Source organism: Lemur catta, chromosome 4 (genome assembly GCF_020740605.2).
Source record: "Lemur catta isolate mLemCat1 chromosome 4, mLemCat1.pri, whole genome shotgun sequence".
In the NCBI taxonomy this organism is placed as follows: Eukaryota; Metazoa; Chordata; class Mammalia; order Primates; family Lemuridae; genus Lemur; species Lemur catta.
In genome coordinates this window covers 11,995,478-12,014,420 of record NC_059131.1, presented here as the reverse complement: position 1 = coordinate 12,014,420, position 18,943 = coordinate 11,995,478, and the positions used below count along the sequence as shown (strand labels likewise).

Sequence of the window (18,943 nt, the reverse complement as noted above, 5' to 3'; positions counted from 1 at the left end):
ATTGTATGTTGTATGTGGAACATACAAAAAGGGATATAATTTTCCCTTTGGTTCACAGGCCTTTGGATCAAAAAGAACGGTACTCAATGTGGTGTACTTGATGAGTCATAGCTGCGGAGCCTTGGATGCGATTTGGGGCCTTGAGCCTGACTCCGAAGTCATAAAGGTATGAGATTTTGTGGTTTCTTGGGCAGGAGTGAACATGTCTTACATGGAAAGAGATGTGAATTGTGGCCACAAAGCAGACGGTAGTATGTTGTTTTCCAAAGATGTTGACAACAATATCTCTCAAGCCACATGTTCTTCTAGAACCTTGTTTCACTCCTTCAAGAGATGGAGTCTAATTTCTCTCTTGAATATGAATGGGCTTGTGGTTTTCTTGTAGCCAACAGAATGCTGTGGACGTGGTACTAGGTCAGCTCCAACTTTGCAGGGATATTTGTGCTGAGCCCCAGACTACTATACAAGTGGTATGACTGCTCTGATGTTGTCATACTTTGCAAAAGCACAAGCTAGCCCATGTGGAGAAGCCCAATCAGCCCCTGGCTGCTCCAGACCTATTTCAGCTCCATTACTTTGCTCCATCTGATTGCAACTGCCTGAGACACCCCCAAGGCCGAACCATCTGGTTCCAGTTGAGCCCTTCTCAAATTGCTGGCTTACAGATGCCATGAGAAATAATAAAATGATTATTTTTATTATGAGCCACTAGTTTGGGGGGTTGAATGTTTACAGAGCAACAGTAACTGAACCATTCAAACCCTATAGAAAGAAACCATTATAGCGTGATATTTCCTTTTATGTGATCATGGGGTTCTTTTGTGAGAATGCATTTTTCATTTGTATGTATCATACTGTGCAATAGATTTTGCTTCCCCCTCATTCAGCATTTAAAAAATACGTCCATGTTACTGTTGTTTCCAGCTGATGTGTATGTAGTATGCCATAGGGTGCATCCACCATATTTTACTAACCTATCTCTTAGTGATGAACCACTAGATTGCCTCCAATACCCACACCATACATGCCCTAGTGCATGTCCCCTCATGGCCCTCCGTGAGAGTTTCTTGGGGCCACACACCCAGGAGGGGGAATGCAGAGGATATATGTATACTTCTAACTAAGCACCACTGGGCTTCTCTCTAGGATCACTGTACCAGTCTACACTACCACAGCAGTGAGGACTCAAGCAAATAACAACATGCTTGCTTGCTAGCCCAATTTCTACATTTTGTTTGTAAAAAGAACTAGTGAATCTGCTGGAAGGTTTGTTTTCTGTGTGTGCCCCAGATATCCACATAGTTCTTGGTTCACTTCCTTGCTTTGTGGAGTTCTTACTTCAAATGTCACCTCACCACCCTATTACAAAGAGCCACCACCATATCCCATCACTCTCCTTCCCTCTTATCTTGCTATGCTTTTCTTCACAGTTCTTACAATTTGATGGTGTGTGCATTTAAATGTCTCAGGGAGTAGTAGTGATCGACGAAGGTTTATTAAGAATGAATTACCAAGAGCCTGTCTTAACCAGGTGCTACTCTGAGGACCCCCACCCCCACCCCAGCTTCTCACCCACCCCATCCTCACTTGGCGGGGAAAAGTATTGGGGGTACAGAACCTCCCCAATCTCTCACTGCCTACCCTCTGGGCTCACCATGCATGGGCTTAAGGTATCAGGACATTCTGTTAGCACTTAGGACTGTCCTCTCAGGGGGCAGAACTTTGTTTCCATGTGTGTTTCAGGTACCACTGGTGTCCTAAGTGTTTGTAGTGAGGTTTGCTTCATCATAGTTTCTTGTTAAATGGATGGATGAAACCATTAGGCCCTAGTCTCTGGTGTCATTTAATGATCCTGAGACAAACAAAGAAGAATATTTAGTAAAAAAAAAAAAAAAAGGACTGAATAGGAAGTGCTGGGATGAATAATGTAGCCCTGCACTTTCTGTTATATAGCCCCTCCTAGGATAGGATAAAGCTATACATGGAAAATTAAATTTAAATTAATTCAAATAAAATTTAAGATTCAGTTCCTTAGTCACGCTAGCCATATTGAAGTTAGTGGCCGCATGTAGCTAGTGTGCAGTGTAGACGCAGGTGTTCCCATCATCAGAGAAAGTAATACTGGGCAGCACTGTATAAAGAAACAACTTCTCTAGCCATGCCCTGAAAATGCAAACCTGCTTTTAGAGTTCTCGATGGAATCTCTTCTGCCTTCCTTCTTCAAGATCAAAAGGGTCAGAGTTTTGTTCTATCATTAAAAATAACAACTTTTGGCCGGGCGCGGTGGCTCACGCCTGTAATCCTAGCCCTCTGGGAGGCCGAGGCGGGTGGATCGTTTGAGGTCAGGAGTTCGAGACCAGCCTGAGTGAGACCCCCCGTCTCTACTAAAAATAGAAATAAATTATCTGGACAAGTAAAAAATATATATATAGAAAAAATTAGCCAGGCATGGTGGCGCATGCCTGTAATCCCAGCTACTCAGGAGGCTGAGGCAGTAGGATCGCTTAAGCCCAGGAGTTTGAGGTTGCTGTGAGCTAGGGTGATGCCATGGCACTCACTCTAGCCCGGGCAACAAAGTGAGACTCTGTCTCAAAAAAAATAAAATAAAATAACAACTTTTGTTATTTTTGTATCCTTTTGGGAAGACAGAAGTTCTGTTTCCTACTGGCTTATACTGGAGGACCCATCTGAGCCTACTAAATGAGTATACGACTCTACATAGTTGTGTGGAACATATGCTGTTTGCACCAAAATCACACTGAGATAAAATTTATTGTCACATAATGAACATTTTCTCAGAATGAACAAATCTTCTGTATTATTTAAACTTTACATGCCATATTAATTGTCCCTCTTTTGGGGGCCTGGATGAAAAGTTAGAAAGTTGCTTTTTTCCCTTTTGTTGTCATTAATTCTTCAAATTCCAAAGTTGTGTGTTTAAGAGTAGATTTAGTAAGTTATTGATAGTTGACCCTTGATTATTATAAACATCTGCTTCAATTTTAAAATTACAAAATAAGAATTAGGGGGAAAATCAAATGTTATAAATTTATTTGGGACATTTATTGCCACCACTTTGGAAGCCTTTGAAAATTCCAGCAGAAACCAATACACTTCCATCTTTTTTTTTACTTTCAATAAATAATATCTTTGTGTATATGTATATATAGATAGATATACTTAATTAATGAATCATTTAACAGGATTTTAAGTTTTATACTGCATTCATCCGACAGCTCTTTCCAGATTGATAGGATGCAAATGAGGTAAGAATTAAGGCAAACCCAAAAGGCATGCAAATGTAGTACATTTATATTCACTGATAATACAAGCTCTTGTGTGTGGACCAGACACAGGAGCCAAGGGCCCCTGTATGTGTCTGTCCAGTACTATTTTACAGGATGATGGTGACACAGCTTATAATTGTTACATTACCATGGGGGGTCTCAGTGCTACTAACATTATATAATCAAGGAGACACGAGCATTAGCAAAACATGTACAAGAAAATCATATAACTTTTTGTAGCACATTTCTGCCCAGGCTTTGGAGGAAGGTTTTTATGAAATGATATTACACATATCACATTGTGGCAGGTTGTTTGTTTTGTTTTATAATATATGCTTTTAAAATTCATTAGCAAATGACATTCTCATGCACACAAGTGTTTCAAACACAAGAAGCAAGTCCATTTATAGGTAGTCCAAGCAATATTTGTGTGTGTGTGTGTGTGTGTGCTTGTGTGTGTGTGTGTGTGTGTGTGTGAATAGCTGCAGACTGAATGGAACATTGAGACTTTTGTGCAGTCCATAGTGTTGACACCAGCTCATTTCTGAATGTCGCACTGCAGGAGTAATACAATGGAAGGGTCGCTCTTTGCAGCTTCTTTGAATTCATCCAGTGTAATCTGGTCGTCTTTGTTCTTATCCATCTTGCTGAAAATCTTGTCTACTCGCTGCTCAGGCGTGAGGCCATCCTCATTCATCTTCATCATGATCACAGTGCCCACCATTTTGTAGATAGCCTGAGGAAATGAACATTGTGGATGGTTTTACCAGAAACCAAGAGGACAGAGAGCTCTTTTTGCCTCCCCTTCACCTGTCTGGATGATACTCATCCTCCAAACCTCAGCTTTCCTTTCCCCAGAGGAGGTTCACTCCTCATGGTGCAAGTTCCTGTGGCAAAACACCCCCCTCCCCCATCAGAATACATCTCACACTTTATTACAATAAAGTGCTTATCTTCCCCACCAGAGGGTATATCTGTGTGTTGGTCACTCCTGTAAGTCCAGGGCTTGGTACAGTGTCTGGCCCATAGTAGGTCTTCAATAAATATTGATTGAATGAAAAAACTCCGTTAGCTTGCTGGAGCATTGGATATAGGGCAGGGAGCGCAGGAGGGAGGGCTAAGTAAGAGTCTGGCGAAAGCTGGAGAGAAAAGAGAGAAGCAGATCCTAGAGTTTTCCTAGGACAGGATAAAGAATTTAACTGTATTTCAAATGACTCCTTACACCCTACTCAGTAAGAGACTGATATAATCAAATATGGGCAAATCTGGTGACCAAATGGATAGAGAAGAATTTTGGATGACTCCCAGGTTTCTGGCTGGAGGAAGTGGGTAGAAAGGGTGGCTCACTGGTGATATCAGATATGATGGATTAGGAACAGATTCAGGGAAGAAAGTGATGAGTTCAATTTTAAACATTCTGAGTTTGAGGTGCAGATGACAATCAACAAGTACTAGCCCTGAAAATTTAGGAAAAGATCAGGTGTGGTCCCAGCTGATAAGAAACTTAGAAACTGATGGGGCTACCAATACAATTGAGCTCTGACAGAAGTTAGTTTAGAAAGAGTTGTGGGTCAGGAACTCTGTTTATAAGTTAAAGAATAGAGTGAGAAGATTTCAATCTCAGTCATTTAATTATATACAATTAATTCTCATTATGGGAATTTCCTATTTATACAACAATTTTTTTTCTTAGAAAAGTGCCTTAAAAAATAAGTGTCCTTCTATGTGAAGACTTGCATGTGAAGGTTCATAGCAGCATTACTAATAGCTCCAAAGTGGAAACAACACAGACGCTCATCAACTGGTAAACAGATAAATAAAATATATCTATATAATGGAATACTATTTTAGCAATAAAAATGAGATACTAATATATGCTACAAGATGGATAAATCGCAAAAAAAAAAAAAAAAGGAAGCCAGACACAAGTGGTCATATATTATTATACGATTCCATTTATGTGAAATATCTAGAAAGGCAGCCAAGTTCATGGGCATGAAGTAGAGTGGTGCTTGTCTGAGTCTGGGGGTGTGAATGGGCCTTTGGGCATGAGGGATCTTAGTGGGGGAATAAAAATGTTTTAAAATTGGATTATGGTGTGGTTGCATTACCTCTGTATATTTACTAAAGGTCATTGTGATTTTATGGTCTATAATTTGTAACTCATAAAGTTGTTTTTAAAAATGCCAATTAGAGAGAGTAAACCACTAGCAAGTAGCCTTATAAAAAGTTAAAATGCCCCTTGAGAGAAAATAGTTTGTGTGTGTTCACTTTTGTAGCAAGATTGTATTGACTTATCATGGAAAAGTCTAAGAAATTTGTCTTTAAAAGAGGAAGACTACTGAAATTTCAGTTTGTGGACAACTGGTAGGCAGGGTCCCGATCAGCCTCCCAGCCTGCGTGGAGCACAAGGGAAAAGCAGAGACTGCCCGGGGTGCACCGTGCCGGGCATTTGAAAAGAGACAAATGGCCCGTCTGTATATATGGAAGCCGCCGCTCTCACTCTGGCCTTTAAAAGGTGAGATCAAAAGGCCTTCTTTGAGGCAATGGATATAAAGACAGCAATACAAGTGTGCTATTAATAAAGTCAGGGTAATGAAAAATGTAAACACAAGAGGTCCATCTTGGACCTCAGGAAGCAAAGAAAATGGCAGGGTCTCTTTAACTGTATCCCTGATGCAGTTCTGTGATTTGAACCATGAATATGACAACCAAGAAAGGGTGTCCCAGATGCACATTCTTCTTACAGTTTAAGTCAACAAAGGCTGAGGGCATGCCAGACTCCGGACTCAGTATGACCACGCTCCTGGCGAAAATATGGAATTCCTCTAGGCACTCCCAGGCTATATCAAAGTGTTTAGTATGACCTTCCCTGCAGACAGGATAAGTTATTGCATGTGCTTTCCTAGTAAGAAATAATTAAGTCTCCAATATTCTCTCATTCAACCAGAATGCGTGGACCCATTAGGCCTGTGCCCAGCACTTCGAGTTAGATAGACTGGCCCTCAGGGGAGTTATGTGGCTTTGGCCGTTCTTTCTTCCCACAGCCCCCTACCCTGTTAGCAGCACCGTCTCACTCTATCGCCATTGCCTGTTCACTTGTCTGGGCACTGGCCCTCGGATCAGCGGGCTCCTCAAAAGCAGGCACTCGTGTATTTTTGAGTCTGTCTCTCCGCCACCGTGCAGGGAGGCTGGCACCTGGAGAATGGCTGGCTCCAGGCTCTAGGAGCTTAAGTGGGGATGGAGAGCTCCAGGGTGAAGTGGGCCAAGGGAAGGTTTGAAGGGTGGGAGGATGAGGAAGGACACAGAGCCCTGAAGGACGCTGCAGGTGGAAGCAATGGTGTGAGCGAAAGTATCCAGTCGAGGGTGCAAGTGTGGAGCCAGAGGCAGAAGGAGAGGCCAGAGCCCAGAAGACACGCAAACACGCTGATCTCAGACCAGCCGCAGCGATGCGCAAGCCCCTGCCCGGGGCACGTAGTGGCTGCTCTGGAAAGGTTCTTGGCTGAGTGAACGAGAAGCTATTGAAGCCCGGGAATGCCGTCATGAGACCGTCACTAAGAGCACAGGTAGCTGGCCATGAACAAAGGGAACCTGGAGGCAGGAAAACCTGCGATGGCGCAGGTGCTGGGGACTGGCACCTGGTGAAATAATGGAGATGGCAAAGGGCAAGTGGGCCAAGAGGAATCAAAGGGGGAAACTGGGCGGAAATGGCTGAGCACTGAGGGGGATGGTATTTCCAAGGGAGAGAAAACAAAGCAGATGCTTAAAGACAGTCTGGAGAAATAGTTACCATTTATGGAGCATTTACTGTGAGAGGAGAAGTGTGACAGGTCTCACTTCATCATTGTACAGGCTCAGGGGGAGGTTTGATTACCCTTATTTGTTCAGAAGAACACGGAGGCTTTGGGGTGCAAAGTCCCCCAGCCGGGGAGCCAGGGTGTGGTCTTCAAGCTCCCTCCTGTGGTCTCACGTGTGTGTCCTCCCAAATTCCTCTGCGGAAATCTTCCCCAAAAGCTGCTGGTATTAAGAGATGGGGGTCTTTGGGAGGTGAGTAGGTCAGGAGGGTGGAGCCTTCACAAATGAGATCAGTGCCCTTACGGAAGGGGCCCCAAAGAGCTGCCTCATCCCTTCCACCAAGCGAGGACACAGGAGGAAGGTGCCTCTATGAACCAGAGAGCCGGCCTCACCAAATGCCAAAACTGCGGTGCCTGGATTTCAGACTTCCAGCCTCTAGAACCGTGAGAAATAAGTCTCTGCTGTTTATAAGCCCCCCAGTCTACAGTATTTTGTTACGGCAGCCTGAATGGATGAAGACACTCTCCTGACTGCTGTCCCCAGCCATGACAGACTACCTTTCCTGACCTGCCTTCCCCTGTAAACTAGAAAACTAGGCAAAAAATAAATAAATAAAAAATAAACAGCTGTTTTCAGACTTTACAACTGACAGTGCAGGACTGCAATTCCTAAAAGAAGGGGAACAGGGAACAAAGTAGATGAGCCCTGTGATCTCAGCTTCCTACCTGGAGGCCTTCCTAGCCCATGCCGGGGAAGGAGAGCCCCAAGCAGGGCCTGAGTCTCACCGACTGGAGGAAACAACAGTTGGGGGGCTGCAGGAGTGGGGGGTAGGCTGAGTTAGCCAGAAATGTTGGGGCAGAGGACCAGAAAGGAAGGAGCTATGCACAGACAGAGCTCTAGAAATCTGCCTAGGGGTCTTGCCAATCTTCACCTGAAAACTAGGCTGCACAGGGAGAGCAAAACTCCACAGAGAGGACTCTGAACAGTAAGATGAACAACTGTCAGCATCCACCCAGGCTGCAGAACATTCTAGCTCTGAATGCAGAGAGCTTGCTGAATACCTGGGACATTCAGTAGTAGGACTATTGCCCATTTCTCTTCTTTTTAAAGCAAAGCCTCTTGCAAGAGTTTCCTCCACTCCCATTCTCTTGGGCCGCTCCAATTAGGGTTTTGCTTAGGACTCTGTTGAAACACTTCTCCGTTTGACATGATGGCGCCTTCCTTCCCCCTTGAAACATTTCGTGCATTTCCCTCCAGGACTTCTCACTCTATCTTTTTCCTTTGACCTTATTAACCATTCTTTCCCAATCTTCTGTACTGACTGCTCCTCCTGTTCCTCATTTCTAAACATTAGGATTCCCCGGGCCCAGTCTTCTGGAACGCTCTTTTCTATTTATACTGGCTCCCTGGGAGATCTTACATACTTTGATTCATTTAAATACCTGAGTAAGTCTCACCCCAGGGCTGGTTCCCATCAGCCGACGCAGAGAGACCTCCCTGGATACACAAGATCACCAGTAATGGTCCCACGTTGCTAGCAGAGCTCACTAACTCTGAAGAAAACCTACTCTCCCTCTGCCCTAACAAAATTTAAAAACATGCTTTGAAAAGATCACACTAATCCACATGTAACTTACCTGTCAAAACAAAGCTCAACACTCTCTAAATGAACACAACAAAGTACAAATACTATAATGTAACATTTACAATGTCCAGGAACAAATAAAAATTGTTAGACATGCCAAGAAGCAGGAAAATGTGACCCATAGCCAGGTGAAACATCAGTCCATGAAAGCCTCCCACGAGAACGCCCATGTCTAAGAGGAAAGAGGAAGGAGGAGCTAGAAGTGACTAGAGAGACGTGGAAGAGCTAAGAGAAAGAAAGGGAGCTGGGCCTGCTCGAGCCCTGGGCCCCGGTGCTGCCGTGAGCTGGCCAGTCCCACACAGCCCGGACTTGATGTTCCCACGTCAAACATAACAGATTTCACTGACGCCTGTGACCATGATGGAGCAAGACAAAAACAAGACCACTCTGTCATTATGTCTGAACACAGACAAAACATTGTCCAGGCCACAAACACCAAGCATTGCTCCCTGCTATTAAGAGTGACTACTGCTTCTTCAGCAATCACAGCTTTGCCAGGGTCTATCTGCCTCCTTCTTGCTTTACTGAGATACCCAATCATAGCAGTGTCCCCACTCTCTGACAGTCCCCAGCCCAGAGTGGACCCCTGCTTCCTCCCCAAATCACCCTCCCAAGCCCAGATCTCAGAAGTCCTCTCTGACACCCTCTTACTGAACCGCCGCATGGTTCCCTCACCACAAGGAGTAATAAATCGGCTTGTGCAACGCAGGTGTGTCCTTGGGGGCTTTGAAGGGCATTGACAAGGATTAGAGAGGAGGGTTTGGGGGAGGAAGGGATCAGTCACCAGTGGGAAAAATGCAAGAAGTCAAAGAGGATAATAAATGTGAACAAACCTATGTTATAGGAAGGTCCGAGAGAACCTGGGGAGAGCCCAGTGAAATGTGGAGGATGGACAGAAGATTAAAGAAGGAGAAAGATGAGACAGCGAAGTCACAGGTTTAGAATTTGCATGCTGTGTCTCTTCTGATAGCCTGTTTGGAAGAATATATTCAATTGAATGAAGTGAATACAGAGAACTGAGATGTTAGTTTGCTAGGTATGTTCGAAGGGGAGGGGGCGGTGAAGATAAAGGAGGAGCCAAAAGAGGAGGCGATACTAAAGCTGCAGAGGAGGGGAAGGGTAAGGGACAGAGCCAGGCCTCTGAGGCAGGCAGAGAACTGGCCGGGCGGGCGGGGGTTGGGAGGGGGCGGTGGGAAGACAGTTCTTCCCCTGCTGCAGGGAAGCACTGCCAGAGTGGTGGGGAGGCCCTAGGTATTTTGGCTCCTGTTTCTTGCAGTCATCCCCAGTGTTTGGCGGGGGCTTTACCCCAGCTCCGGGATGGAGCACCTGGCTCTGGCCTAAAGCGAATAGGACATTCCTCTCCTTGGGTCACAGCGGTTGGTGCAGGGGTGGGCACCCACGCTAAGACATTCAATCAAAGAAAGGCCATCCATCCATTCATCCACTGTCGAGTGCCTGCCTGGCTCCAGGCCCGTGCTAGGTTCTGGGGACACGGCGGCAGCGAGCAGTCAGAGTTCTCACAGAGCTTACCCTCCCTCACACAGTCTACAGTGCAAGGTGCTCTGGAGCAGGGAGAACTGCGGTGACAAAAACCCTTCGTGGTCAGGGTTTGATTGCACTGGGGTAGTGGTGGGCACATTCGGGGAGGGGTGCAATGAGGGAGGAGCCCCGGGGAGGCCAGGGGAGGGCGCTCTGGGCAAAGCAGGAAGAGGTAGACAGCCCCGAGTGCAACTGAGCGTTAGAGGAAAACCAAGAAGGCCACATCCACTTGCGGAGTGCAGCACGCCGGGGGAGCTGGAAGAGGAATCCCGGGATACTTGCAAACACATCGGGAAAAGCCTGTGTGTTGAGGGATGATGGGAACCTGGAAGGACACCCCCTGGGAGCACTGGCAGCACCTGATGCCACCAGGGGAAGCTGGAAAGAGGGAGAGGGGGCAACATATCTGGCAGAGCAGTGCTAAACCATGCGCTGGAGAAACTGAGCCGGTAACAACTTTGCGCCCACTAAGGCTTAAGTTTGCAGAAGACCTGGTAGTGAGTGAGTGGCTGTTTAAAATGCCCACGGCCAGCTGACAGTAAGGGCCGGACAGCGTGGTTCCGGGACCTCCCCAGCACCGCCTGCAGTGGGGACAGCGCGAGGGACGTCCGGGCCGGCCCGCAGCGCGCAGGGCTCCCCCGGCCCCACCAGTCCCAGCCTCACCTCGATGATCTCCAGCATCTCAACTCGGGTGATCTTGCCGTCGCCGTCCAGGTCGTACATGTTGAAGGCCCAGTTCAGCTTCTGCTCGAAGCTGCCCCTGGAGGTGATGGACAGAGCGCAGATGAACTCTCGGAAGTCGATGGTGCCGTCCCCGTTCTTGTCGAAGGTTCGGAAGGCGTGCTGGGCGAACTTGGAGGCGTCTCCGTACGGGAAGAACTGCAAAGCACGACACGCACAGTCAGGCGGCGGGAGGGCGCGGAGGTGGATTCCCACTGTCAGCCCCGCGCCCCTGCGTGCTGTCCCAGCAGTCTGGCCCGACGCCCGAGGCACAGGCACAGGCAGAGGGGAGGCTGTCCCCCACTTGTGCTCACGTACAGGCCCCACATCGGTGCCTGTGGGTGGGGCTGGTACCCCTGGCTTTCAGCTGGGGGTTCTAGAATCAGCCAGCAAGCACGAACTGATGCTGGCATTGCTCCTCCGCGGCATCTCTGGTCACTCCCCCAGGGACAAGGACTGAGGCGGGCAGCAGGTTTCCCTCCCACACAGGGTGGTGCTACACGAACTTCCACTCTCCTCTAGGTGTGAAAATCCAGCTCCATCACCCTGTGAGGCCAGTGGGAGGGTCCCTGGACCTGGTTTCTCCTGCCACCGACTCTGTCCCCAGCCCACAGCCATCCCCTCCCTGGGTGGGGTTCCAGTTTCTGACTCTTTTTTACAGGGACTTTTCTTTTGCAGAACAGACATTTAAAAACCCATTAAAAATAGAACATGACTGGGCTTATTTTTGAGAGACATAAAGAGGTTTCTTTACAGAGCCAGCAGCCACCAGGGGTGCGTGGGAGATAGAGAATGGACGGGAGGAGAAGGAAGCAGATAGCAGGAGGAGGGAAGACTGCGGGGAATCAGCAGGCTGTGACCTCAGTCCCCCATGGACACGAGCCTAGGCCAGTCACAAACAGCAGGTGGTTCTGATAATCAACAAGAAAACAAGAAAATGTAGGAAAAACTCTTATGGACATTGGCCTAGGCGAAGAATTTATGACTATGACCCAAAAGCAAATACAGCAATAATAAAAATAAATAAATGGGACTTAATTAAATTAAACAGTATCTGCATAGCAAAGGAAATAATCAACAGAGTAATTAAACAACCTACAGAATGGGAGAAAATATTTGCAAACTATACATCCAACAAAGGACTAATACCCAGAATCTACAAAGAACTCAAACAAATCAGCAAGAAAAAAACCCAAAGAACCCCATCAAAAAGTGGGCAAAAGACATGAACAGATTTTTTTCAAAAGAAGATAGACAAATGGCCAAGAAACATATGAAAAAATGCTCAACATCACTGATTATAAGGGAAATGCAAATTAAAATCACAGTGGGATGCCACCTTACCTCTGTCAAAATGGAAATTATTAATAAGTTTAAAAATAGTAGATGTTGGCATGGATGTGGAGAAAAGGAAATGCTTATACACTGTTAGTGGGAATGTAAATTAGCACAACTTCTATGGAAAACAGTACGGAGATTCCTCAAAGACCTAAAAGTGGACCTTCCACTTGATGTAGCAATCCCACTACTGGATATCTACCCAAAGGAAATGAAGTCATTATATCAAAAAGACACCTGCACCTGAATGCTTATCACAGCACAATTTACATTTGCAAAGATGTGGAATCCACCTAAGTGCCTGTTAGGTCTGGTGGAGGGTAAACAGGTGGCAAAGAGGTGGCTAACAGGGGAGAGGGGGAACCCAATTCTACTAGGAACCGAACTTTGGCTAGGAACTGTTCCCTGGTGGGAATATACATAGTAAAACGTTCCTAGTAACTGTTAACCGACTTAGGGCTCCTTACCATCTAATTAGCATAACATGAGTGGAGCTTCATGGAGAATTCTAGAAAAGACACATGCACAGAAAGGGAAACTGTCATATAACCTACCGTACTAAGTAACCTGTCATGTGATCTCTTATATAATACCGACCTGTCAAACACCCCCAAAGGCAGGAAACAGCAACCAATCCTGCCAGGGGAAAGGCGGGACAAACTAGTGAGCTGATAAAAGGCAACATGTGCTCAGCCTCCAGCATCCTTCTCCACACCTGGAGACTGACCCGTCCTACTCTCTCTGGAGAGTATTTTCCCTTTGTGTAGCTTTCTTTAATTTCACCCTTTCTTTTATGTGATAAACTGTATGAAGTTGCTCTGTGTTTGTGATCACTCCGTCATTGGCTCAACTCAGTACCATTACTCATTCTTGACACTGGGAACCAGGGACCAGGGAACATCCACACAGATGAAACTAACATGCCCATAAATTGATGAGTGGATAAAGAAAATGTGGAGTGTGTGTGTGTGTGTGTGTGTGTGTATATATATATATATATATATATATATACATATATATATATACACATATATATATATATATATATAAACATGAGTACTACTCAGCCATAAAAAGGAATGATATAATGTCTTTTGCAGCAAATTAGATGGAACTGGAGACTATTATCCTATGCTCAGGAATAGAAAAACAAACATCACATGTTCTCACTTATAGGTGGGAGCTAAATGATGGATATTATGGTCATAAAGTGATGTATGGACATTACAAACTAAGAAGGGAGGAGGGTGGGAGGGGAGTAAGGGATAAAAAAGTACCTATCAGGTACTTTTGGTGACAGGTACACTAAAAGTCCTGACTTCAGCATAATACAATTCATCCATGTAACAAAAGACACTTGTATCCCCTAAATCTATTGAAATAAATTTTTTTTAAAAAAAGACGTGTCATGAAAAAAAAAACAAGCAAATAAACCGCAAAGCCTCAAACAAAACCAACAACAAACTATGTACTATTATATTTTAAAGCAGGGAATGTGTGTATATGTTTCTGGATAAAGAAATCCAGCAACTGCACGGTCTGCAGCAGATTACTGAGGATGCTCATTGGTGCTTCTATTTCTTCATAAGTTTTGCCACTTGCCAAGTGAGCCAGGCTGAGCAGCCTTAACACAGATGGCCTCTCTGTGCCCACTCTGAGCTGTCTCCCTTCAGGAGCCATTGGTCCACCTTTCTCACTGTGCATCCTGCCCTGAGTCCTGCTGAGCTCTGCTCCCTACTCCTCCTACACCTAGAAGCCCATTGGAAGGTAGAAAATTTCCCTCCAGAAATAAAATATACATTTCTACAGAATGATGTGATATGTGAGGCCCAGAGAAGAGCCAAGCATTCCCCTGGGAAGGAGAGGCTGGATTAGGCTTGTACTTTGGTAGCACCACTTCTAGACACAAAGGTCTGTTCCAGGTTTTATTACTATGTAACAGATCACCCCAAAATTTAGTGCCTTAAAACAGCAATAATCATTTTATTATCTCAGAAAATAAAAATTTCAGGACCACTTCTTTTTTCATCAAATAACATATCTTTTCCTGGCTATGAAGAACAACATTCTCCTTTTGTTCCCTCATTCCCTAAACACATCTTCTATTTCTGCTGCCCCTCTTTTTTCATAATTCATCAAAATTCGCTAAGGCTTTTTTCATGTCAGGCCCCACCCTAGTTGCTGGGCATATAGAGATCAATCGGGCAAGGTCCCCGTGTTCCTGGCCCGCACAGGGCATGGAGGAACCCAACAGGAAGTACACATTGGTTATGTTATCTGACAGAACTGTAACAGAGGAGTGGACAAAGTATTCCTCAAGTTCAGAAAATGAGCTGTTGGTTTCAAGGAGGAAAATGCTGTGGAGAGAAGACGATTCCTTCCTCTTTGACCAACTCAGCAGGACTCCCACCCCCACCCACCCCCAAAGCTACTCAGGAACTTGGCATCTGAGGACAGGCGGACAGGTGCTGAGTGTTTTGAACTGAGCAATTTTGAAACTTTCTAAATAGGCCAGTTTGTCCCTCATGTACCGTGTGCATGAGTGGTCTTCATCCCTTTCTGGGCAGATGCCATTTGCTGATGTGTCCATCTGCCTGGTGGTTCAGGGTCCTGCGTGGACCTGGTACCTGTGAACCGGGGTCAGAGCAGAGCAGGGCGAGCCCCTGGGCTGATTCCCAAGTCCCCTGAGTGCTGTTTACCCACCAACTTTTCTATGTGCAGTGAAAGGAGACCACTGAATATTTATCTTCATTCGTGTAGATTTCTGGCAGTGTAACGCTTTAACTATCTTATTTCTCACAGCCTACTTTTAGGTTAAGGGATATTTGACAGTTTTATCTAAAAATAGCTGGGCACTTTAGGTCAGTATATTAAAAATTAATTTAGGTCTAAAAATCCTTGAGAAAAATAATCGATTGTAAATTTTGAGTTATGAAAGTTACATGTGCCTTACAGAAGGCCTATTTACAGACTTTTATAGCCAACATATTTACTTCAGAGCCGAGTGTGCTCAAGAGCCCTCAAATATCTGGAGGGGTTGTTTCCTTTAGAAAATTCATCCTATCATATTCTGAGTACTTTGAGTTTTTTTCTAATCAGGGGAATGCACTTTCTTTTGAAAAAATAATTAAACTGGATGGATCATCATGGAGAAATGAAGCCATGCTCCCTTTAATCTCATTGGGAAGAAGTCAGCGTCTTGAACTCAGGTTCACTTCTCTCGGAAAACAACAGGGCCTGAGAAGTACAAGCATTTTTTGCATATTGTTGTTCAAAAAATTTCTTTTTAAAAAAATTCAATATATTTTGCTTCAACTCCTGCATTAAATGTTGACATGGAAGTAATTTTTGGTGGCTGCAATTATCTACAAATCTTTTAATATAATAGATAAAAAGAACTTTGGGGATGAAAATTATATATATATATATATATATGCACACACACACACATATATATAAAATATATGAGTATTATCTCATTTAATTCTTATAACAAAACCTGGCATTGTAAATTCCATTTTGTGGAGGAGGAAACTGAAGCCTGAAAGATCAAAGGTACTTGCTTAAGGTTCCTGGCTGTCTAGTTCAGAGGATGATAGATTTGAATGCAGATCTGTCCAACCTTTTCCACTACACTTTTATATTTCTTCTAATTAAGTGTAGTCAAGGAGATAGTCTTAAATCCACATTTGACGAAGCAAACAAATTCATTGCCTTATATAATTCATAAGCTTCCATCACCGCTAAAGCTTGAAATCCTCTGCTGTGAGTACTTATCGCCACCTTCTGGCAGCACATACATACTGCAAGGAAATGACGATGCTACCGGAGGTTATTTTTTGACTCATTGGTCAACTCAACAGACATTTATCGAGTAGCTTCTGTGTGAAGGACTATGTTAGCAGAAGACATAGAGCATTAAGGATCGTGGGGGAAGTATATATTAATCAAACCACCACAAAAATAAGTGTCAAATTACAGTATGACAATTTACAAGTGTATAGAGCTGCAAACAAAAGTAATGGAGATGGTATTATGAGTTTCAAACTTAAAAAGAAATAGTGTGAGGTCCCCTCCCCACACCCTAGTATACAGGCTGCTGACAATTCATTTTTCTTCATCATGGCCTAGAGTTTCAGAGTCTGAGCCTTCCTGGGATGATACAAATCTTGACTGCACCTGACTGCATCCACACTCCTCCCTGAACCGACCAACTGCAGGGGACGAAAACTCCAGGAGGCGCTTGAGGTACTTGTCTCTCCCCGGGTGGATGACAGGGGTCTTTACATGGTTTAACCAGCTCCCTCCATGGCCACTGCAGGAGCTTTTCTTACAGATAGTGGGCCCAAGCCCGCGTTTCTTTCTTTCCAGTCATCTATCTAGTTATGAATATTAAAAGGTTTGTTTCCTCTAAGAGGAGGTGAATGAGTGCCAGACATATTGTGCTGAATATGTGTCATGTCATTAGCCTCTGTGCCTCTAGGGCCCTGCCCAGCCTGGGCACACAAAGGCTGCGTGATGGCTGAATTAAGAAATGGCCTCAAAACACTGTGCTTCTGTCCCCTGACACAATCCTCCCTCTGCACCCCTCTGCACACCTTCCAGAAGTTGTACTAAATTCAGAGAAAACATTGCAATATTTCCCACAACAGCCTCCCTCTGCAAAGACCCCTGGTGCACTGCCCTCATGTATGGAGGATGCAGAGGCCCCAGAAGTCCCCCAGCCCAACCTGTGGGTGGAGTGGGGTTGGCACAGCAAGGCTGTGGCCAGGACCCGCCCAGCCCACTGTGACGGCTGATGTGCTGTGTCAGGAGGGGTGGGCTCTCTCCAGGGCTCTGCCCGAGGCCCAGCTAATGCCAGGCAGCCCCCAGACTTCAGATTTCTGCCCATTAGTCTGCCCAAAATCGAGCTCATGATAGGATCAAAAACCAGAGGAGTATTATCGGACTGCTCTGCTGCTCACAGTCTTGGAGGGGTTTGCCATCCAATCCCTCATACGACACAGTTGCTTTTAAAATGCCCTCACTCTTAGGTCAGGCCCCCTAGTACACACCCATGTCACTGGGCCCCCTCCTTGGGAACGCTTATCACGATTGTGAAGAAATGTTCACAAGATTGCCGATTTGGGCCCTTCCCCCCCAGCAGACTCTAAGCTACACGGGGGCCAGGAATAACCTGGCTTTGCCATCCCTGTAAGCCCTGGTGCCTAGTACAGGGCCAAGCATACAGTCGGTGCTCAGTAAACGTCTGTGGAATGCACAAGTGACTCAGCGCAGCAGGTCTTTTCCAGGCCAGTGGAGACAGTGGCAAATCCACCCACTGACCAGTGGGTGAAATGTGCCCTGAAGGTTGCCTTAAGTCCTCTGTGCTAAAGCAGCTCGCCCTTTGGCCGGAGGACGCATCCCCATGACTGCTTCAGCCAATGATTCATGAACGTGTGAATCATCCCGGAGCAGTGCATGCACTTGGTCACATGGACGAGAAGGGAAGAGAGACATTTCCCCCTAATTAGAAAGGGTGAGTCCAAACACCATCCTTTGCCAAAGTGTTCATTCAACAGATACTCACAGGAGCCCAGCCGGTGCCTGGCCGGATGCTGAGCTCTGTGTGGGCAGGAGGGAGAGCGAGGTGAAGCCACAGAGTCAGAGGTCTAAGCCCTGGTCCCTGCTCTCCAGCAGATGCACCAAATCAAAGGTGGATGCAGCCCAGCACGTGAGCTCCTTGTACACCTGGGTTCTCTGGAAAGAGGTTAAGGACACATTCACCCACCCCGACCCTGAAGGGGTTACCGGATCCTGAGGTTGTCCTTTGGAGCTGCTCTTTCACTGGGTGACAACATCCACTTCCTATAATCACTGCTGCTTCACCGTTACAGTCTTTGTTACAAGGCAGCCACTATGAGCTCACGGTTCTTATATAATTACTTCTATTTGAGAAGAAAATTGGCCTTGAACTAAATTTCTAGAGAAGGGGCTTTTCCTCCTGGAGCAAGATAAGCGATTTTCATCTATGTCCTAGACCAGATCTCTCTGTATGCGTATGCTGCCCCAGGATGGGCATGAACTCCCAGAGAAGTTCTCTTGCTTCTTTATAAAAAATAAGACACAGGCAGTAAAAATCCACACTCCTCACTAATTTCCACATCTCCTTCACTTTCGAATTCTCTCCATCAGAAAAGCCTAAATCACCTGGATGTTAAGGGGAGGGTTATGCTTTGTTCTTTACTGTACCCTCACTGCTCTCAGATAAGGCTCTGGTATACTGTAGGTGCTTTCCAAATGCTTATTGTATTAGGATGGATAAAGGAAAAAGTTTATTGCAGAGAAAAAGATGCTGATTGAGTGACAGAGGGTCTGGGTGTGACTCAGGTCAAGCCATCTTGTCTCTCAGGACTTGCATTTGCCTGGATGTAATATGAGGGATAAATCAGATAAACTACAAAATTCCACTTAGCTGTAATGTTTTATTTAGTTTTTCTGATTTTGGAGGTAAAATTTTAAAAAAAGGAAGAAAAAAGAAAATAATGAATTTGACGAATGGATAGTACTTTCATGATTTTGGATTTGTCACTGACCAAAGCACCTACTGCTCCCTTGTGTCTATGCTCTAATTACAGGA

The 18,943-nt window shown here is 45.3% G+C and overlaps 1 protein-coding gene across 1 annotated transcript in view; it reads right to left on the bottom strand.

The window, feature by feature from the left end:
• Positions 1-2,756: 2,756 nt before the first annotated feature.
• VSNL1 (visinin like 1) overlaps positions 2,757-18,943 on the bottom strand; it is a 56,754-nt gene continuing 40,567 nt past the window's right edge. The window contains exons 2-3 of the mRNA XM_045549067.1: positions 10,930-11,145; positions 2,757-4,023 (exon numbers count right to left, since the gene is read on the bottom strand). Of these exons, the coding sequence (XP_045405023.1) occupies positions 3,826-4,023; positions 10,930-11,145 (414 nt within the window). The 3' untranslated portion in view covers positions 2,757-3,825. The remainder of the gene's footprint in view (positions 4,024-10,929; positions 11,146-18,943) is intronic.